The sequence below is a fragment of the Vulpes lagopus genome, chromosome 18, assembly GCF_018345385.1.
Source record: "Vulpes lagopus strain Blue_001 chromosome 18, ASM1834538v1, whole genome shotgun sequence".
Classification (NCBI taxonomy): Eukaryota; Metazoa; Chordata; class Mammalia; order Carnivora; family Canidae; genus Vulpes; species Vulpes lagopus.
This window is the reverse complement of record NC_054841.1, coordinates 42,957,470-42,976,974: the sequence shown is the minus strand read 5'-3', so window position 1 is coordinate 42,976,974 and position 19,505 is coordinate 42,957,470. Positions and strand designations below refer to the sequence as shown.

General features: G+C 43.1%; 1 protein-coding gene across 3 annotated transcripts in view; it reads left to right on the top strand.

Moving 5' to 3' along the window:
* Window positions 1-9,311, top strand: part of DZANK1 (double zinc ribbon and ankyrin repeat domains 1) — an 81,804-nt gene extending 72,493 nt beyond the window's left edge. The window contains exons 21-23 of one of the 3 annotated variants that reach the window (XR_005984393.1): window positions 6,429-6,546; window positions 7,807-8,020; window positions 8,586-9,311. Coding sequence is in view for 2 of the 3 variants with exons in the window: in XM_041732583.1 (XP_041588517.1) it covers window positions 6,429-6,525 (97 nt within the window). In the remaining variant the exon portion in view is untranslated. Of the gene's footprint in view, window positions 1-6,428; window positions 6,547-7,806 lie in introns of those variants that run through there. The other 2 variants (XM_041732583.1, XM_041732589.1) reach the window with 2 other exon arrangements.
* The last annotated feature ends 10,194 nt before the right edge of the window (window positions 9,312-19,505 follow it).

Genomic DNA, 19,505 nt, shown 5'->3' with positions numbered 1-19,505 from the left:
CCCCCTTGCTTATGCATGCTCTCTTTCTCTCAAATTAATAAATAAAATTTTTTTTAAAAAATTAAAAGTATGCATCAACAAAGTATTAATAGTTAGATATTGGGGTGCCTGGGTGGCACAGTTGGTTAAGTGTCTGACCATTGGTTGCAGCTTGGGTTGTCTCAGGGTTGTGATCTTAGGATTGTGAGATTGAGCCCCAGGGTGGGCTGTGCATCAGCATAGAGTCTGCTTGAGGTTCTCTCTCCCTTTCTCTCTGCCCCTCCCGCTTGTGCTCTCTCTCTCAAATAAATAAATCTTTTTAAAAAAAGAGTTAGATATCAACACTTATTAGCTATTTTTAAGCATTTATACCACAAATACATCTGGATCTGGTTCCTCACGTTAAAGAAATGTAATTTAACTTACCTGAAACCCCTCTTCTCTTTCCACCTTTCCACAATCAGTGTTATCTTTAGGTGGTAATCAGAAAAAAAAATCACAGATGCCCACTGAGCTCTCAGGTGCTCTCCCATCTCAGACTGCCAGCCCAGGACAGTCCACTTCTCACCAAGACAAGCAACCCCAGGTTCTCCTTCCAAGTCCCACCCCATCCCCTATGTGCCCCTGTCTGTCCCAGGCACTCACTTTCATACTTCATACATGGGGATAGAGTGAGCCAGGCAGAATCTGAGATTGGCCAAGACTCCATCAATGTGCACAGAGAAACGTAGCTTCACACATGGTTTCCTATATTCCCCATCTCAGCTTCCTCTGCACCCACCCCTAGCCACCACACCCGACTTTGGGAAAGCTGCTCGTGATGATTAATTTCATGGGTCAACCCAGCTGGATTGTAGAGTGCCCAGATAGCTGATTAAATATTACCTCTGGGTCTGTCTGTGAGGGTGTTTCCGGATGAGACTAACATTTGAGTTGGTGCACTGAGTGAAGCAGATGGTCCTCCCGAATGTGGTGGGCATCACCCAATCTTTTGTAGGCCAGATAGAACAAAAAGATGGAGGAAGGGAGAATTCACTGTCTGCCTGACTATGGAGCTAGGACATTAGTCTTCTCCTTCCCTTGGACTGGGACTTACAGCGTTGGTGCTCCTGGTTCTTAGACCTTTGGACTCAAACTAGAACTATGTCACTGGCTTTCCTGGACCTGCAGCTTGCGGATGGCATGTCATGAGGATTGTCAGCCTTCTTAATGTCTTGAGCCTATTTCTTACAATAAACGTCTCTCCCTTCCACCCTCTACTATTGGCTCTGTCTCTCTGGAGAGCCCTAACACACTGCTTGAATTTATTGTTTGGTTTTCCTTTGATATTTCAGGATTATGTTCCTTCTTTTCCTTCAAACTGACCAGGTGTGGAAGGCAGAGTTCTCAGGGTAACTGCCAGTGAATCACATTCTTATGTAGCCCCTTACAGGACAGCCTGTGAATATGAAGGGATGCCAGTCCTATGATTAGATTATGTCATGTGGCAAAAGTGGGAAGACTGTGATGTAATTAAGGTCCATAATCAGTTAACTTTAGGTTCCTTAAAAGGGAGATCATTCTGGGTGGGCCTGGCCTAATCAGGGGGACCCTTTAAAAGAGCACATAGAGGTCAGAAATTTGAAACAGCAGAGATTCTCTTCTGTTGGTCTTGAAGCAGCAAACTACCATGTTGTGAGAGGATTGGTGTGCAGCCTCTAGAAGCTGAAGCTTCAGTTGTACCACTGCCAGGACCTGAATTCTGCCAACAATCAGTGAGCTTGGAAAAGAATCCTGAACCGCAAATGAGATCACAGCCGCAGGTGACATCTTGACTTCAGCCTGGTGAGACCATGAGCAGAGGTCTCCGCTAAGCTGTGCCCAGGCTCCTGACCCATGGAAACTCTGAGATAGTAAATGTGGGTTGTTGTAAGCAGTGACTGTTATTGTAGTAGGTTATGCAGCAGTAGAAACTACACCGTGCTCTTCCAAAGGTCTGTGCAATGTTTTCTGTAAATGAACTTCATTCTGGGCCAAAAAGATAAATCATGATTCTGAATGGGGAACCCCTAAGTCACAAGGACATGGTTTCACCTTGCTGACACTGCGGAAAGCTTTCCTGCTGAAGGAGGCAGTGTGTTGAGCTCATTCTGAAGACCTAAAGTCCTCACGTGGAAAGCAGATTCTGCCAGGAGGCAGCAGTTCTTACTGCTGCTCTCAAGTGTCGTGGTGGGGAAGGAGCTGCAGGTGGCATGTATCCACTTGGCCCCCCTCCTGCCTTCTGGTCTGGAGACCCTGAATTCCTTCTGCTTCCCACCAGGTAACAATTCCTGTTGCAAATACCCTCAATCAGTGATGGTGTTCACTCCCTGTGGGTGAGACCAGCAGCTTGCATCCAGGCTTCAGGCCACACAGAAATCCCCACCTGCTTTGGATCCAGCGGGGACGATTTGCACTGCTCAGGTTATTTCTCAGGCTAGAAGTCCTGCAATGGTCAGGATTGTGTCATTCGAAAGTCACTGTGTTCTACAGCTTACTCGTCTACGCACGGATCATCACTATACACTTTCCCCTTGGAATGAGTTAGTGTACAAGTCAGTGAATTTCTCAATTTTACTCTTTACATCTTGTTCTCTTTTCTAGCCTTTAGCTTGGGTGTAGTGGGCTTTCAGAAACTTTTGTGTGACTCTCTATCGCTGTCCCCCAGGGTCACTCCAACCCCCAACACTAGGATGCCGGGCTCCGGGTTCCTGACCCGGCACATTGCATGGGTCCCCATCCACTCCTTTGGGGCCTCTCAGATCCTCCTTCCTCCGGTTCTGCCTTGTGTCCTGCCTTTCTCCATGTAGCCCACAGTTGTCCTTGTGAGAAATCCAAATGCACTCCTCCAGTTGGCAGGTGACTCCTGGATTAGCGGCTGCAGCCATCACTCCAGCCTCTCCTTGCTGCTCCTGAGACTATATACCTGAGCCTGAAAACATTACCTGGGCATGCTTTCTCAGCTCTGGGCCTGCGTACCTGTGGCTGCCGCTCCTGCTCCTCCACTGCCTGCCACAGCTGCCTCTGGTTCTCCTCTGGCAAAAGTGACCAGGCCATGTTAAACTTGCCTGGCCGTGTGCCCATCTCCCTGGGACACTGAACATGTGTGGGCGCTGCATCGTGTGCCTAATTCTAGTTTCTGGCACGTGGTGGGTCCTCAAAAATAGTTGTCAATGTAATACATTGCTTGGCTTTTTTGATATGGGCAAAAAGTTTTCTAGCCAAACTATAGTTTGGCTTTGTGGCAGGAGTGTCTTGGCTGTAAGTTTGAAAAACACATTTCTTCTTATTATTTTTTTTAATCTGGTAGTTTTGCTATAAGTTTGTAGATAAAAGTATGTGTATCAGCAGACTATGAAATATTTGGGTATTGACTCTTTTATAGCTTAAAAATGTCTGTTTTTTAGCTTAAAATTTTTGAAATAACTATTTTAAATTCCAAACAATGTCTTGGTTTTGTGGGTTTATGTGTTGTTCTAAGACAGGAATGTAGTATATTTTGCCTCTTGGCCACATTTATAGTTATGGTAGATATTTAAGCCTTATCAAATGTTGATAGTCTAAGCAATTTACTATTTCTCTTATCAAAAGAATTGTGTAAACCATTACACAATTGTGCTTGTTGTAAAAAATTAAAACAACACAGAAAAACTTAAATAAAGAAGAATTGCTGAAATATCACCATCCAGAGATAGGTTTTTTTTTTTTTTAAGATGCATTTATTTATTTGAGGGAGAGTGCCCTGAGTTGGAGGTGGGATGGGAAGAGGGGCAGAGGGAGAGGGAGATTCTTAAGCAGACTCCCTGCTGAGGACAGAGCCAGCTGTCAGGGCTCAATCCTAGGACCCTGAGACCATGACCTGAGACGAAATCAAGAATCCAATGCTTAACCGACTGAGCCACTGACTCAGCCACCCAGGCACCCCCAGAGATAGTTTTCTAAATGTCTCTCTACACATAGACTATTTTACACAAATATTTTTGTTCAATAATATATTGAAAACTTTCTCCTTATAAAAATGATATTCTGGTTTTACTCAACATACTTTGTGAAATGCCTTTTGTTAAAGGAGGAATCTTATTTCACCTGCTTCTTCTGCTTTCTTAAATTCCTTAAAATCAAGATGCAACTTTACGGGGAAATTGAACTCATCCAATCAAAATGTATTCGGTGAACAATTAGTATGTGCCTGCCCTTTGGGGACAGAAAGTGTGAAGTGTGACTCCCATTCAGTTGGATTTGCCATGACATGTGGCGAGACAGTGAATGTAGCACACAGAGAATTTAAGGCATGCATGTTGTCCTCTGCCCAGTGGATCTGGAGGCTCTCCTGGAGAAGGAAGCCCAAAATAAACTCGCAGCCAGGTTCAGGCTCCCTTTTTCCCCTTCAGACTTCTGGTATCACCCGTGGCTTTGATCATGTCTCTCCTCCCTCAAATCCCCACATCTTCTCTAATAAGTCTTTGTCAAGGGTACCACAAGATGGAAAGCCTCTCTCTGAGGCCTAATGTGAGCTGAAATTTCTTTTCAGAAAAGCCCCTTTCCTCAAGCCCCTTTCCAAGCTTCTTAAATGTTATTCTCCAAAGTTCTGCAGTAAGAAAGCACGAAGACTTCACATTTAGCTGCAGAGTGCAGTAGGCACGGATTAGTGCCTACTAGTGCAGAGTGTAGTAGTTTGGATTAAGGCACACTTGTGCTGTTTGGAAGACTGGTTGGAAAGCAGCATGTCCAACCCCACATCCCCAGGTTTCTCCACTCCCTACAGAGTGAAGCAAACAGCACCATGGAATTGTATGGTTTTGTTAGTGCTTTGTTTCACCTTACCCTCCCCAGGTGGCAACTGCATTGTGCAAGCAAGCCTGTGACCTCAGCCAGGGAGGAAGCTTAGAGGCACGGGCATAGGGGCGCTGCCACAGAAGCACAATTCCAGACATGCCGCCTGACTTCACCCCCTTGGGTCAAGTGTATGTACTGAATCTAAATCAGTGGGATGCACTTATTTTGGGGAAACCCATAAAACTACATTTTCAGGGTTTTTTTTTTTTTTTTTTTTTTTTTTTTGCAGTTAAGTTAAACCAAACTATTTAGAGCCCTTGGTAAATTCTGGAGAGAAATCACCTTACAGTAAGGCTCACCTTGCTATGCTGTGTTCCTGGGGTTGAGACAAAATAGGGACAGGACTCAGGGCCCCTCCCCGAACCTTAAAGGCATGTGACTATACCGTAAAGTGAACACTCCCTAAGAGAAAATTCATGAATCTGTGTTTCTTGAGCAATATATCTTACAGAAATGTACAAAACAAGAGGTCAACTTAAAGGAGAGAGGCCCTGCAAAAAAACAAGTGAGATGTGGATCAAACCAGTCTGCACCAGGGTAGACCTCCCTTGCAGGTGACCACTAGGAGTACCCTGAAGTTACATTTCCTTTATTTAAATGCTAAAAGTCATGCCCAGCGGTGGAGATTTAACATGCTAATGAGACAGGCAACGTTCGGAAAGCTTAATCTCTAAGTACACAAGAGCCAAGAAAACCCCACCTCTACATTCTTAAACCTCACACTTTTCCCATCTAAGTTTCTTTAAGAAACTCTCCATGCCCTCCACAGTCTTTCCTCTATGCTGCCTCCCTGGAGCCGGAGCATAAACTCCAATAAAGCCTAGCCTAAAACTCCTGTTTGTTTCCTTCCTTCCTTCCTTCCTTCCTTCCTTCCTCCCTCCCTCCCTCCCTTCCTTCCTTCCTCCCTTCCTCCCTCCCTCCCTCCCTTCCTTCTTCCCTCCCTTCCTCCCTTTCTTCTTTCCTTCCTTCCTTCCTTCCTTCCTTCCTTCCTTCCTTCCTTCCTTCCTTCCTCCTTCCCTCCCTCCCTCCCTTCCTCCCTTTCTTCTTTCCTTCCTTCCTTCCTTCCTTCCTTCCTTCCTTCCTTCCTTCCTTCCTCCCTCCCTCCCTCCCTCCCTTCCTTTTTTAATTTTTAAGTAGGCTTCATGCCCAACACCAGGCTCAAACTCACAACCTTGAGATCAAGAGTCCCGGGCTCCACTGAGCCCCCCAGGCACCCTTTTCTTTTTTAAGGTTTTATTTTGAAGTAGTCTCTCTGCCCAGGGTGGGACCAGAACTTACAACCCACAGATCAAGAGCTGCTTGTCTTCCAACCTAGCCAGCCAGACGTTCCCTCTTCTCAATTTCTATCCCTTGGAGAGCTGAGGGCCTGTTCAGTAACAGTAGGCTCTGGCTCTGAGGCCTTGCCCTGTTGCTTACCCCCGTCTCAGCTGGGAGCACCCGAGGGCCCCCAGGGGCCTCCCTGGCCGTTGACCCCAGCTCCCCTTACCCTCATGCACATCCAGTCACCAAGCCTTGCAGATTGGTTCTCCTACACTGTTCTTGGCTTCCTTCCCTCCTCCTACAACCACTGGCTTAGCCAAGGTCATCTCTTGCAGGTTTGATGAGACTGCCCTCCTCCAGATCCCCAGCCCTGGCGTTATGCTCCTCAACGCTCTTCCATCAGAGCTGCCAGAGTGGCCTTCGCGAAGGTGACCCCGACGGTGACTGCTTAGAGTGAGTCACTTGTTTATTCCCACTTGTCAGGGGGATGGGCTCCACTCTCAACAAACAAACAAACAAAAAAAACCAAACAAACAAACAAAAAAACCAGGGCTCCACTCTGGTCTTCCCTGTGTGCCAGGCTCAGCCAGCGGCGACTCACGCTCCAGCCAAAGGGCAGGTGCACAGCTTCCTGCACATACCAGGTGGCACCTGTACAGGATGTGGGCGTGCCCAACCCTGATCAAACAGAGCCAGGGACAAGCTATGGAGAAGAAAAGAAGACAGATACATGAGAAATGAAAGTCTTCATTCCTTAACTGTCTTAGAACTTAGTTCCCTGGTGTCCTTGGAGTCACTGGCTTCTCCAAGCCCTGGAGGGGAAGTCTGAGTCTGGGCCAATATAGACACAGTGGAACAGACACGCCACCAAGTGTCACCTAAGTGGGTTTTGGCAGCTGGAAGAGGGAGATCTTTATGTGTCAGATTTACTAGAAATGGAGAAAGGAAAACACTAACAACATTATTAATGTTCCAAAAATATTTATGCTAAGCCTCGGATCTGTTTATGTCCGAGGAATGACTCTTGGAATTCCTGGCTTCCTTAGTGATCGGCACAATTTTAATATGGTAATAGTTACGTTCTGCATTTCTGTGCTTCTCCTTATTCACATGTTCATTCACTTTCCAGAATAATACATGTTTATAGCACACACGTGCAACACAACGTACCATATTTAAGTTTTTTGAAATCGTTTTCTTGAGGACTTAGGGGCGCTACACGATAAATAACTAATGGAGAACAGGAAATCCTGACAGTGTGCTACTATAATAGGAATAAAAAGCTGCCCTGATCAAGTGAGATCAATACTTTGATAAGCTTTTTCTCCAAAAACTGTTCAACTGGGCAGCCCCGGTGGTGCAGCAGTTTGGCACTGCCTGCAGCCCAGGGCATGATCCTGGAGACCAGGGATCGAGTCCCACATTGGGGTCTCTGCATGGAGCCTGCTTCTCCCTCTGCCTGTGTCTCTACCTCTCTCTGTCTCTCTCTGTGTTGCACATGAATAAATAAGAAATAATTAAAAACAAACAAACAAACAAACAAAAACCAAACAAACAAACAAAAAAACCCAAAAACTGTTCAACTGAGTTGCCAAAAATGACATGAGGATATTCGGTAGAAAACATTAAGGACTTCGGCAAACTGAGACCCTTCGAGCTATCTGTAACCTAGACTATTTTAACTTAAATGGTGTTCACTATGGTTGGTTCCAGGTGACCCATGAGTCAGCTGTGTTCAGTATTCCAGAAGCTTTGTTCTATGTGATGATATATTTAGAAGTCACTTCATTCTGAGTTCCACGCAGTGAGGACACTGGGGGCCCAGACACTCCAGTCTGAAAGTGGCTTCTCCTGTGGCTGATGGGACCCATAACCAAGAAGCAGCCAGGGGCCCAGTTTCAGGAGTCCTGGCTTGGGGGCCTTGAAGGTAAATGACATTAGAAGGTTTCCTTTACACAGGACAAAGACAGGTAAAATGTCCTTTCTCTGCTCATTGCTCCCCTTCTCTTTGATCCTGAAACATGGACAAAGGGGCAGAGATGTTTCCAGGCTTTAACTGTACAAAGAAATGCAAGGTATTTGGCCTTTCCTGGGAGGAACCAGCCTCTGCACACTGCTGGGTGTTTGTCCCAGCAAAGGAGGGGAGCTCAGGAGAACAGTGTGGGGACCAGGGACCAGTTCTGAGGGGAGAAAGTAGAGGCCTTCCTCTGGCTTCTTCCCCTCTGCCATTGAAGACCTTTTGCTCATCAGCTGGGACCTGGGAATGTGCACGTGGTCGGAATCCATGGGGGGAGTGGGGCTGGCCTGGGACTGCTGTCACCCGCCCCTTGGTTGGTCAGGCAGACTGGTGCTTTCTGTCGGGAGAGCTCTTAAATACATCGAGCGTTCAGCGACATAGGAAGCCTAGAATTGTATACATTTCCTAAAACATCCTTTATTGGGGGGAAGGGGACAGCTTTTTATTAGGATGCAAATCTGGTCTAATGTTTCAGATGGGCCTGGATGTCTTCATGGAACTTGCTCAATATTAGACTCTGCTTCACCGCCCCCTCCCCTAAGCTTCCCCTGCCATCTTCCTGGCCCTCTGTTCGGCCCTTTGTCTCCATCTCCCCTTCTCCACCTCTCCTCCTCCCTGCCTTCACCTCTTCCCCTCTTCTTTCCCTCCCTCCTCTCCCCACCTCCTCCATTGCTAACAGTTATCCCTCCCCCACCCTTTTATTTTATTTATTTTATTTTTCCCCCACCCTTTTAGATGCAGTATTTGGTATTTACGTTAATAATCAATGGACTAATTGCCTTAATGTGTCCATTTTTCTTCCTCACTGAGGGCTCATACTGATGTTTCATGGAGGGACCCCTTATTTATTTAGGAAATACCAATTTGAACTGGTACACTCACCTCCTGTGGATATAAACCCACCAGTTTTTACAGAAAATACATGTAAATTACACTATTTGTTACCTCTGTTTCATTATTCACACAATACAGGAATCCAGGTACTGAAAATGTGAATGGTGTACAGACATTCCATCCCCGGAACTCTCATAATTGTCACATATATGTCTGTCTGTCGGCCTGAGGTGGTGCTGTGCTCGCTTACACGTGTTACATGTAGTGCGTTGATTTTCTACAGTGGCTGGTGGCCCTTTCTGGGTGGTCGGTGTCAGGTTTAATCCAGTTGGTAGTGAAATGAAATAGGCCAGGCGAAAGTGGTCGAGGCAGGCTTTTTTTTTTTTTTTTTTTAATAATAAATTCATTTTTTATTGGTGTTCAATTTGCCAACATTAACACCCAGTGCTCATCCCGTCAAGTGTCCCCCCCAGTGCCCGCCACCCAGTCACCCCCACCCCCCGCCCTAATGGACGGGCTCTCCGGGAGGTTCCGCGGCCCCGCAAGGGAGTGAAGCCGAGGAAGTCGCGCCCAAAGGGAGTCCCTGTGGGCTAAGGGGGCAGGGGCAGGGGGTGCGTCCGGGCGGGGCGAGGCACGGGGCGTTCCTGGGGGTCGGCCCCTCACGGGGATCTGGGTTCGCGCGTTCAGGTTTCCCGCCGAGGTCCTGTCCGCCCCTGGGGCCGTGTCCTGGGCGGTCTGCGGGGGGACGGATGGAGGGTCCGCCCCACCTGGCGGGTGCATTCACCTGTGCCCGACCGGCAGGATTGGCAGGTCAGGCCCTTCCTCCCGCTCCCGAATGCTGGGCCTGCGGCGGTTCTTCCCCAGGCTTTGCTCCAAGGAGCATGAATAGGGAGCAGGCAGGTAGGTTATCACTTCTTGGATCTAGACCCTTGAGTAGGTAAAGGAATTTAATTGATCCCAGGGCAAAGCTGACTGCCTTACTATTATCCTACCCGTGTGCTTTGAGGTGGCCTGAGTACCCTGTTCATCTCTGTGCTTCTGAAATTCTCACATCCATACTAGACTTTTAAACAAGTATTAATTCTATCTCTTGTTATAGATCTGTTCAGATTTTATACTTCTTCTTGAGTAAATTTTAGTAGGTTGTCTTACTCTAGAATTTGTCCATGTCATCTGGGTTCTCTAATTCGTTGAACAGCATATGATTGTTCATAGTATCTCCTTATGCTTTTTTCCCTTTTTTTTTTTTTTTTTTTTTTTTTAGGTTTTATTTATTTATGATAGTCACAGAGAGAGAGAGAGAGGCAGAGACATAGGCAGAGGGAGAAGCAGGCTCCATGCACCGGGATCCCGACGTGGGATTCCATCCCGGGTCTCCAGGATCGCGCCCCGGCCCAAAGGCAGGCGCCAAACCGCTGCGTCACCCATGGGTCCCGCTTTTTTCCTTTTTAAAAAAGGATTTATTATTTATTTGAGAGAGCGAACGAGCAGGAGTGGAGGGAGGGGCAGAGGGCAGGGGAGATCTCAGCAGGAGCTTGACCAACTGATCCACCCAGGCACACCATATACTCTTTTTTTTTGTTTCTGAGCTCAGTAATGATGTCCCTGGTTTGATATTGTTTCAAACTTCCCTCTTTTTTTCTTAGTTTCGCTAAAGGTTTGTTAATGCTGTCCATCTTTTCAAAGCACCTGCTTCAGGCTTAATTGATTCCCTGTGTCATTTATCTCCATTCTAATCGTATCATTTCCTTCCTCTGCTACCTTTGGGTTTCCTTTGCTCTTCTCTCTAGGTTCTGAAGGTAGAAACTTGTTGTTGAGATCTTTTTAAATGTAGACATTTCTAACTATGAATTTCACCTTGAGCACTGGCTTCACTGCATCCCATACATTTTGGTGTACTGTGTTTTCATTTCATCTCAAACTCATTTCTAATTTCCTTTGCGATGTCTTCTTTGACCCGTTAGTTATCAAGCAGAATGCTGTTTAATTTCCACAAATCTGTGAATTTTCCAGTCTTCCTCTGTTACTGATTTCTAGTTGTAGTCCATTGTGGCCAGAGAATGTTCCTTGTTTGATTTCAATCCTTTGGACTCTCTCTAGACTTGTCCTAACCTAATATGTGTTCTGGCTGGAGAGTGTCCCAGGTGCACTTAAGAAGAGTGCAGGCTCTGCTTTGCTGTGTGCTGTGCTCTAGACAGCTGTCCAGGCTGTTCAGTCTGGCTGGATTACAGTGTTCAGTGTCCATTTTCCTTGCTGATCTGTAATCGTTTTATCCCTTACTGAGGGTGGAATACTTAAGTCTCAGTAATTATTGTTGAATTACTGATTTCTCCCTTCAATCCTGTCGGTTTTGCCTTGTGGATTTTGCGTTTCCATTGTTAGGTGCATGTTATGCTTACAGAAAGACCTGTTTGAAGCAAGTTAGTCAACCCCTTTAATTTCATTTTCTGTAAAAACGCTTTATTGAAAATGCCAACGATATAAATCAGAAACGCAGGAATATTGATCAGAAACAAACCCTTAGCAGTGCCAGTCCCGACTTGAGTTATTCTGCATCACTGGTCAGTAAGACTCTCTACTTAAAAATTATATTCTTGGTGGTTGGTTGTCACAATAACCCAAAGATGCCTTCTTATTGCCATATTAATGGTGTTCTGGAATGGCCTTCCATGAGGTTCCTTGCACATGGGAGCACAAACACCCCAAAATGAAGGCTTCTTCTGGAGAGGGTGGTGGGAGTTTTTCCAGTTATGATGGAGCAACAGTGATTCCTCCAACTTGTAACAGGTGTTGCATCCATCAAACGTGCTGTCCCCCTCCCTGAGACAGTCCAGGCCTGTCCTTCTAGGGTAAATGGCCAGAGGTGTTACTCAGTTACCCCTGAATGTAAAATTTAGCTCTAGAATTTCTATTAGGTTTCGCCTCATAATTTCTATATCTTTACTGATAGTCTATGTGGTGACACATCACTTTCCTGGTTTCCTTTAGCTCTTTGAGCCTATCTTCAAGCAGATGATTTAAAGTCTTGGTCTATTAAGTCCAAAATCTAAGCTTCCTCAGAGATAGTTATCATTACTTTCTTATTTCCCTCTGAATGGTTCAAAATTTATGGTTTTTTTCTTCATAATTTTTGGTTGAAAACTAGAAATTTTGAATAATAGGATGTGGCAGTTCTAAAAATGAGGTTCTTCCCCATCCCAGGGTTTGTTGTTGCTGCTCGTTATGGATTGTTGTTTGTGCAGTTACTTTTTGAAGCCACTTTTGTAAAGACTGCATTCTTTGTCATGTATAGCCATTGAAGTCTCTGTTCTGTTAGCTTAGTGATCAGCTAATGATTTGACAGAGATTTCCTTAAACCCTTAGAGCATACTCTCCCAGTTTTGCAGGTTGGCTGTGTGACACCTCTTTAATGCTTACCTAGGCTGTTTAAAACTCTGCCTCAGCTTTTACTTCCTCTTCCTGTGGTGCCAGAAAGTAAGCCAGAGGTGACAAATTAGGGTCTTTTCTGAGCATATGTCCAGGCCTGTGCATGCACTTGGCCTTCTAGATTTCCTGGTATATGTGTACCACTCATTCCCCCCAAGTGTCTCTTTACTCAACCTTTTCCTTCTCAGATTTTTCTGGCTGTCCATTGCTCTCCCTATCTGAGGCTATCTTTAAATGCTTTCAATATATGCCATCTGAGAAGCTGCTTCTGTCTGGGGAAAGCCTGGGCCAGATGCAGCAAAGGCAAACCCTTGAGCCAATCCTTCAGGAAGTCACCAGACACCTCAAAACCCACAGCCATGATTCCTTGTGAAAAAGGTCCATATTGGGATCCCTGGGTGGCGCAGCGGTTTGGCCCCTGCCTTTGGCCCAGGGCGCGATCCTGGAGACCCAGGAATCCCAATGTCAGGCTCCCGGTGCATGGAGCCTGCTTCTCCCTCTGCCTGTGTCTCTGCCTCTCTCTCTCTCTCTCTGTGTGTGACTATCATAAATAAATAAAAAAATTAAAAAAAAGAAAAAGAAAAAGGTCCATATTGCTCCCTCCAGTAACAACCTGCACCCAAAATGTGGGCTACTGTCTTCTTGGCTGCTGTTGAGCTGGGGTGGGAGATATTCAGCAGGTAAGATATAATGTCACAGCACTCTCAGGAAAATTCTCTTTATCATTCCCCTGGTTGTTGTAAGGTCTTTTTTTTTTTTTGTTTGTTTGTTTTTAAAACGGATTCCAGAATTCTGAAAAAGTTGATTCTGAGAGTTTTTGCCAACTTATTCTTTGCTTTTGTGGAGGGGCAGAATTTTGGGGTCCCCGTCTACCATTTTCGGTGACACCACTCTGGTATGGCTAAATTTATCCTGTTTACAGCAATTCAAAGTGTATCATTTCCTTACAAATCAAAACCACAGATACCATCTCACACCCGTCAGATGGCTAAAATTAACAATACAAGAAACAACAAGTATTGGTGAGGATGCTGGAAAAAGGGAATCCTCTTGCACTGTTGATGGGAGTGTAAATTGGCACAGCCACTCTGAAAAACAGTACGGAGTTTCCTCAAAAAGTTAAAAATAGAACTACCCTATGATCCAGCAATTGCAATAGTAGGTATTTCTCCAAAAGATACAAAAATACAGATTCAAAGGGGTACATGCACCCCAATGTTTATAGCAGCATTATCAACAGCAGCCAAAATATGGGAAAAAAAAATGTCCATTGACTAATGAATGTATAAAGAAGATATCATATATGGGGCAGCCTGGGTAGCTCAGTGGTTTAGGGCTGCCTTCGGCCCAGGGCATGATCCTGGAGACCTGGGATCGAGTCCCACATCGGGCTCCCTGCATGGAGCCTGCTTCTCCCTCTGCCTGTGTCTCTACCTCTCTTTCTTTCTGTTTCTCATGAATAAATAAAATTTTAAAAAAAGAAGATATATATATATAAATACAATGGAATATTACTCAACCATCAAAAAGAATGAAATCTTGCCATTTGCAATGACATGGATAGAGCTAGAGTGTATTATGGTAAGTGAAATAAATCAGTGAAAGACAAATACATTATGATCACACTCATATGTTATATTTAAGAAAGAAAGCAGATAAACATATGGGAAGGAAGAAAAGAAAAAAAAGTGAGGGAAGCAAACCATAAGGGACTCTTAACAATAGAGAATAAACCAAGGGCTGATGGAGGGAGGTGTGTGGAGCATGGGTTAGATGGATGATGGGTATTAAGGAGGGCACTTGTTATGATGAGCACTGGGTGTTGCATGTAAGTGATGAACCACTGATTCTACTCCTGAAACTAATATTGCACTGTATGTTAACTAGAATTTAAATAAAATTTTGAAAAAAAAAAGTGTACCATTTCTTTAAAAATAGATCAGAAAAACGATAGGACATTCAGAACCAGAAACATGCTTACCCATGATTAATTTTTAGTACATACATCTTTTCATGAATTACATGTTCAGTACTGTTGAAGAAATGGGAGACTACAATAAATAACAGCAGGCTCTACAAAAGCAACAAACAAAAACCAACCCTCCAGACTCAAGCCAAAGAACAGATATGTGAAAGTTGCATATAAAGGACTCCCACTGGAATAGGAGATATTCAGCCTCATACATATTCAGAGATATTCTCTCAGTAAAGACATTTTCAAATACTGAGAATGATTTATATTGGGATATATGGTATAAATTTGTGTTATAATTTTTGTCCACCAGTACTTATCCTAATCTAAAAAGTAATTAACTATCCTAGGACTTGAAAACTATCAAAGAGTAACAGAAAACTCAGAAATCTATGATTTATAAATACTTTTATTTATTTTTAAAAAAGATTTTATTTATTTATTCATAAGAGTACAGAGAGAGAGAGAGAGAGGCGGAGACACAGGCAGAGGGAGAAGCAGGCTCCATGCAGGGAGAGGGAGCCTGGTGTGGGACTCAATCCCGGGATTCCAGGATCGCGCCCTGGTCCGAAGGCAGGCGCTAAACCGCTGAGCCACCCAGGGATCCCCTAAATACTTTGATTTAAAACAAATCATATTTATGTCATTTTTAAGTAATAATCTGACATAGGATTTATATTCAAATAATCTAAATTTTGCAATGATCTGAGTTTTAAAATCCTACTTCTGGACCATTTTGAAGAAAAATTGCCTTAAGATTTATGTTCAGAAAGCTGTACAATTTGAATATGGATTTTTAAACTTGCATTTCTGTCTGATTTTTGGAAAAATTATGGTGAAGAATTCATGTCCAAAACTCCCAAGATTTTGCAGATTTGGATAAAATATTTTGTTTTTGCACCATTTTGGAGGGAAAATATGGCATATGGTTATGTCCAAAAATACATTTTGGGAAAATCTGGATGAAAAGCTATCTTTCTGACCCATTTTGGAAGAAAAAAATTGCATGGGACTCATATCTAAAGCCACTTTTTGGAAGGAAAAGCTGGCATAGAACTTATGTCCAAGAAACTGAAACTTGTAGTGAATTTGGGTTTAAAAAATATGTTTGGGGGCCACTTTGGAAGAAAATATGCCACAGGACTTATGTCTAAAAAACCTCATGATATTACTAAATTTTAATAAAAAATGACATTGGGATCCCTGGGTGGTGCAGCGGGGATCCCTGGGTGGCGCAGCGGTTTAGCGCCTGCCTTTGGCCCAGGGCGTGATCCTGGAGACCCGGGATCGAATCCCACATTGGGCTCCTGGTGCATGGAGCCTGCTTCTCCCTCTGCCTCTATGTCTCTGCCTCTCTCTCTCTGTGACTATCATAAATAAATAAAAAAATTTTTAAAATGTTTAAAACATGCTAAAAAAATAAAAAATGACATTTTATGATCATTTGCAAAGAACAGTTTGGCACGGAGTTTACAAAAAAAAAAAAAAAAAAAAAAAACCTAACATTTGAGAACATTTGGATGAAATACTGCATATTTAGGTCACTTTGGAAGACAATGTGGCATAGAAATTATGTCCAAAAAATGCCAAAAAACTATGAGTCAATTTGAAAAGTCACATTTCTAAGTCTTTTAGAAGAAAAGTCTTGCATAACACGTATGTCCAAAAGATACCAAGATTTGAATGAATTTCCTTAATTAGGAAATCACATTTTCTGCATAGTTTAGGGAAAAATATCTGATGTATGACATCGTTCCAATAAGCCCCTAAATTGGGACATAAGCCCCAAACAGATTTAAATGAAACATCACATTACCAGGGCATCTGGGGACAAATAACTGGCATACAACTTATTTCCCAAAACTCTACTATTTATACGATATTGGATGTAAAAAATGATGTTTCTTGTCCCTTAGGGAGAAAATTTGATGAAGGATTTGTGCCTCCCAAAAGCAATGATTTGAATGAGTTTGGATGAGAAAGTGTATTTCTAGGTAATTTTGTTAAAATAATGTAGCATAGAACTTATAAACACATCACCCTAACTACTGAGCATGCTTAGATGGAAAGTCACAATTTTTAGTCCTCTTAAAAAAGTTTGCATAAGAATTATTTCCCAAGGGGATCCCTGGGTGGCGCAGTGGTTTGGCGCCTGCCTTTGGCCCAGGGCCTGATCCTGGAGACCGGGGATCGAATCCCACGTCGGGCTCCCAGTGCAAGGAGCCTGCTTCTCCCTCTGCCTGTGTCTCTGCCTCTCTCTCTCTGTGACTATCGTAAATAAATAAAGAAAATAAAATATATTAAAAAAAAAAAAAGAATTATTTCCCAAAACCCACAAGACTTAATGAATTTGGATGAAAAATTATATTTTCAAGATCATAGTGTAGTATTACAGACAGAAAATCCCACTCACTGTGCTAATTTGGGTGAAAAATGTCTTTCTAGGCCATTTTAGAAGAAAAGCCAAGTGTGTAAGTTTAGGTGCAAAACTTAAACCATTTGAGTGAATTTGTATGAAAAGCTGCATTTTTTGGGCTATTTTGGAAGAAAATCCTGCTTCTATTCAAGATAGTCCACTGATTATTGCTGTAGCTTTAGTAAGTTTTGAATTAGGAAGTGTAAGTCCTTCAACTTAGTTCTTATTTTCTAAAAATATGTTCTATTGCTTTTTAATATAAAACATAGCACACTGGCTGTAGAGTTCTCAGACTGTTTTCCCCTCCTGATTAATCTTGAAGACCTTCCCATGCAAGTGTATAGAGATGCTTCTCATTCATTGACAATATACAGCATCTTGTTCTATTTACGCATGGTCAACTTTAATTAGTTCCTCTATTGGTGAACAATTTTGTCTTTACTAAAATTTGAAGTTACTATTGCACTGAAGAACTTATATAAATCATTTTGCACATGAATATGTACAGCTATTGGATAAATTCCATTGAGATTATGGGCTCATGAGGGGAATATGAATTTTTAATTTTGGTAGATATCACCAAGTTGTCCACCATAATACTTGCACCAATTTATATTTCCAAGACTAACACGTAAGTGTACCTGTTTCCATAGTCAACAAGAGTAAATTTTCTAATTTTTGCAGTCTGACAGGTGTTAAGTGTCTCTGTGGGTTTTCATTTCTATCTTTCTGACATTAGACACTTTCAATTGAAAAAAGACCTCTACACTGTGCTGAGTCTGATCAGAGTATTTTTTGTTGCACCGTTGATTTGAAAAACTCCATTTTTTTCTAAAGATATTTTGTAGATCTCTTTGTAGGACAGACTTCAGTATTTCCCTCCAGTCTTTTGTTTAAGCTGAAGGTGTGGGTTGTCTTGCAGAATTTATTTTTGTGTAGCCAAACTCGACCTATTTTCATTATGGCTTCAAGATTTTGAGTCATAGCTAGAAAAGTCAGTCCTATGTTACAAAGGTGTTATAATTATTATCACTATTTAACAGGCAACAGTAATATTTAGGGCTTAACACAATTTTATTATTATCCCTCATAGTTCTGTAGGTTGACCTAGCTCAGCTGAATGGATTTCTCTTGAGGTATGAAGGCTTGGCAGAGTGGTTTTTCCAAAATGGCTCTATCATGTAACTGCAGGTGTTTGCTGTTGGCTAGTTTAGCTAGGCCTACTGACCAGAATATCTTCATGAGGCCTCAGTGTGGCTTTGAGGTTTTCACAGCATGGAAGTGGGATTCAGAGTAGAAGCTGTAAGGCTTTTCATGAAATAGCATCCAGAAGTCCCGTAATATCACTTTACTTCTATATTCTCTCGATCAAGCAAATCACTCAGGCCAATCCAGACCCCATGGGGAGGGTAATTACATACACAAAAAAATATACATGTACATATATATACACACACACACTCCATATATCTATATATCTATATCTATATTTATATACACACACACACATCCACATCCACACACACATATATGAAGGACTTGATGTCCATCTTGGAGACTATCTCCACAGTCTACCCTCTGAACACCAAACTTCATGTCCATTCCATGTGAAATATACACTCCTCCCTAAGACCCTCAAAGTCTTATCCCATTATGGCATTGAGGCAAAGTTCAGAATCTTGTTATCTAAGCCATGCCCAAGCATAGGTGATTCTTTACATGAAGACTTGAGAGCTAAAGACACTTATCTAACATTGTTCATTTGGGGATAAAATATAACCACAATAATGCTTCTATTAAAAAAAAAAAAAAAAGGAGAAATCACAGTTATACAGCCGGTACCAGTTCATAGACATTTTGAAATTCAGCTGGGCACATGCCACCAGTTCCTTAATTAGTGTCCAGTACTGATCCCTGACAATGATTCTCCATTGCTTTTTGTCTACACTGAGTTATTCTTCCTTTTCTGAATAGCCTGTATCTGCAGCTTAGATTTCTCAGCCTGCCTTCCTGCCCATAGAAAAGTAGGAATTTTTCTGTCCTTTTCAGACTAGACTCATGTTCCTATTACAAACTCATGAGTTTCACGTGCCTCTTACAGAAGTTCACTCCAAGGACGCCTGGGTGGCTAAGCGGTTGTGCATCTGCCTTTGGCTCAGGGCGTGATCCTGGAGTCTCGGGATTGAGTCCCACATCGGGGTCCCTGCATGGAGCCTGCTTCTCCCTCTGCCTCTCTCTCTGTTTCTCGTGAATAAATAAATAAAAACCTTAAAAAAAAAAAAGCTCACTCCATGAAATAAAACATCTCGAAGGTTCTCTTGGTTTATGTTGCCAGGACGCCTGTGGGATGATATCTTTAAAATTCACGGAAACCATTTTGTGTAGTTGAGTGTCTAGGAGCTATACATTTAAATCTTAAGTCTTAAAAAAGGCTTACAGCTGCATCCTTGGATGGTCTTTACCTTAAAGGTCATTTGTTTTGAGCAAAGCCACTTTGGACTGGAACACAGTAGAAGTATGGTTAAGAATTTTTAAATATGGCTAAATAACTTTAATCTTGCCATTCGAGAACTGCTGAGGGTGTGTGGCTAAGGGACCTTGGACTAGTTCTTGGATGGCTGGCATGGGGCTTGGGCCTGGGCCAGAGTGCTGGGGAGCATGATTCTAAGTTCTAAACTCTGGTATTCCAGGACTCGTTTGGAAGTGTGGATTCAAGTCTTCTCCCTGTTATTGGAGGACGGAGGAGA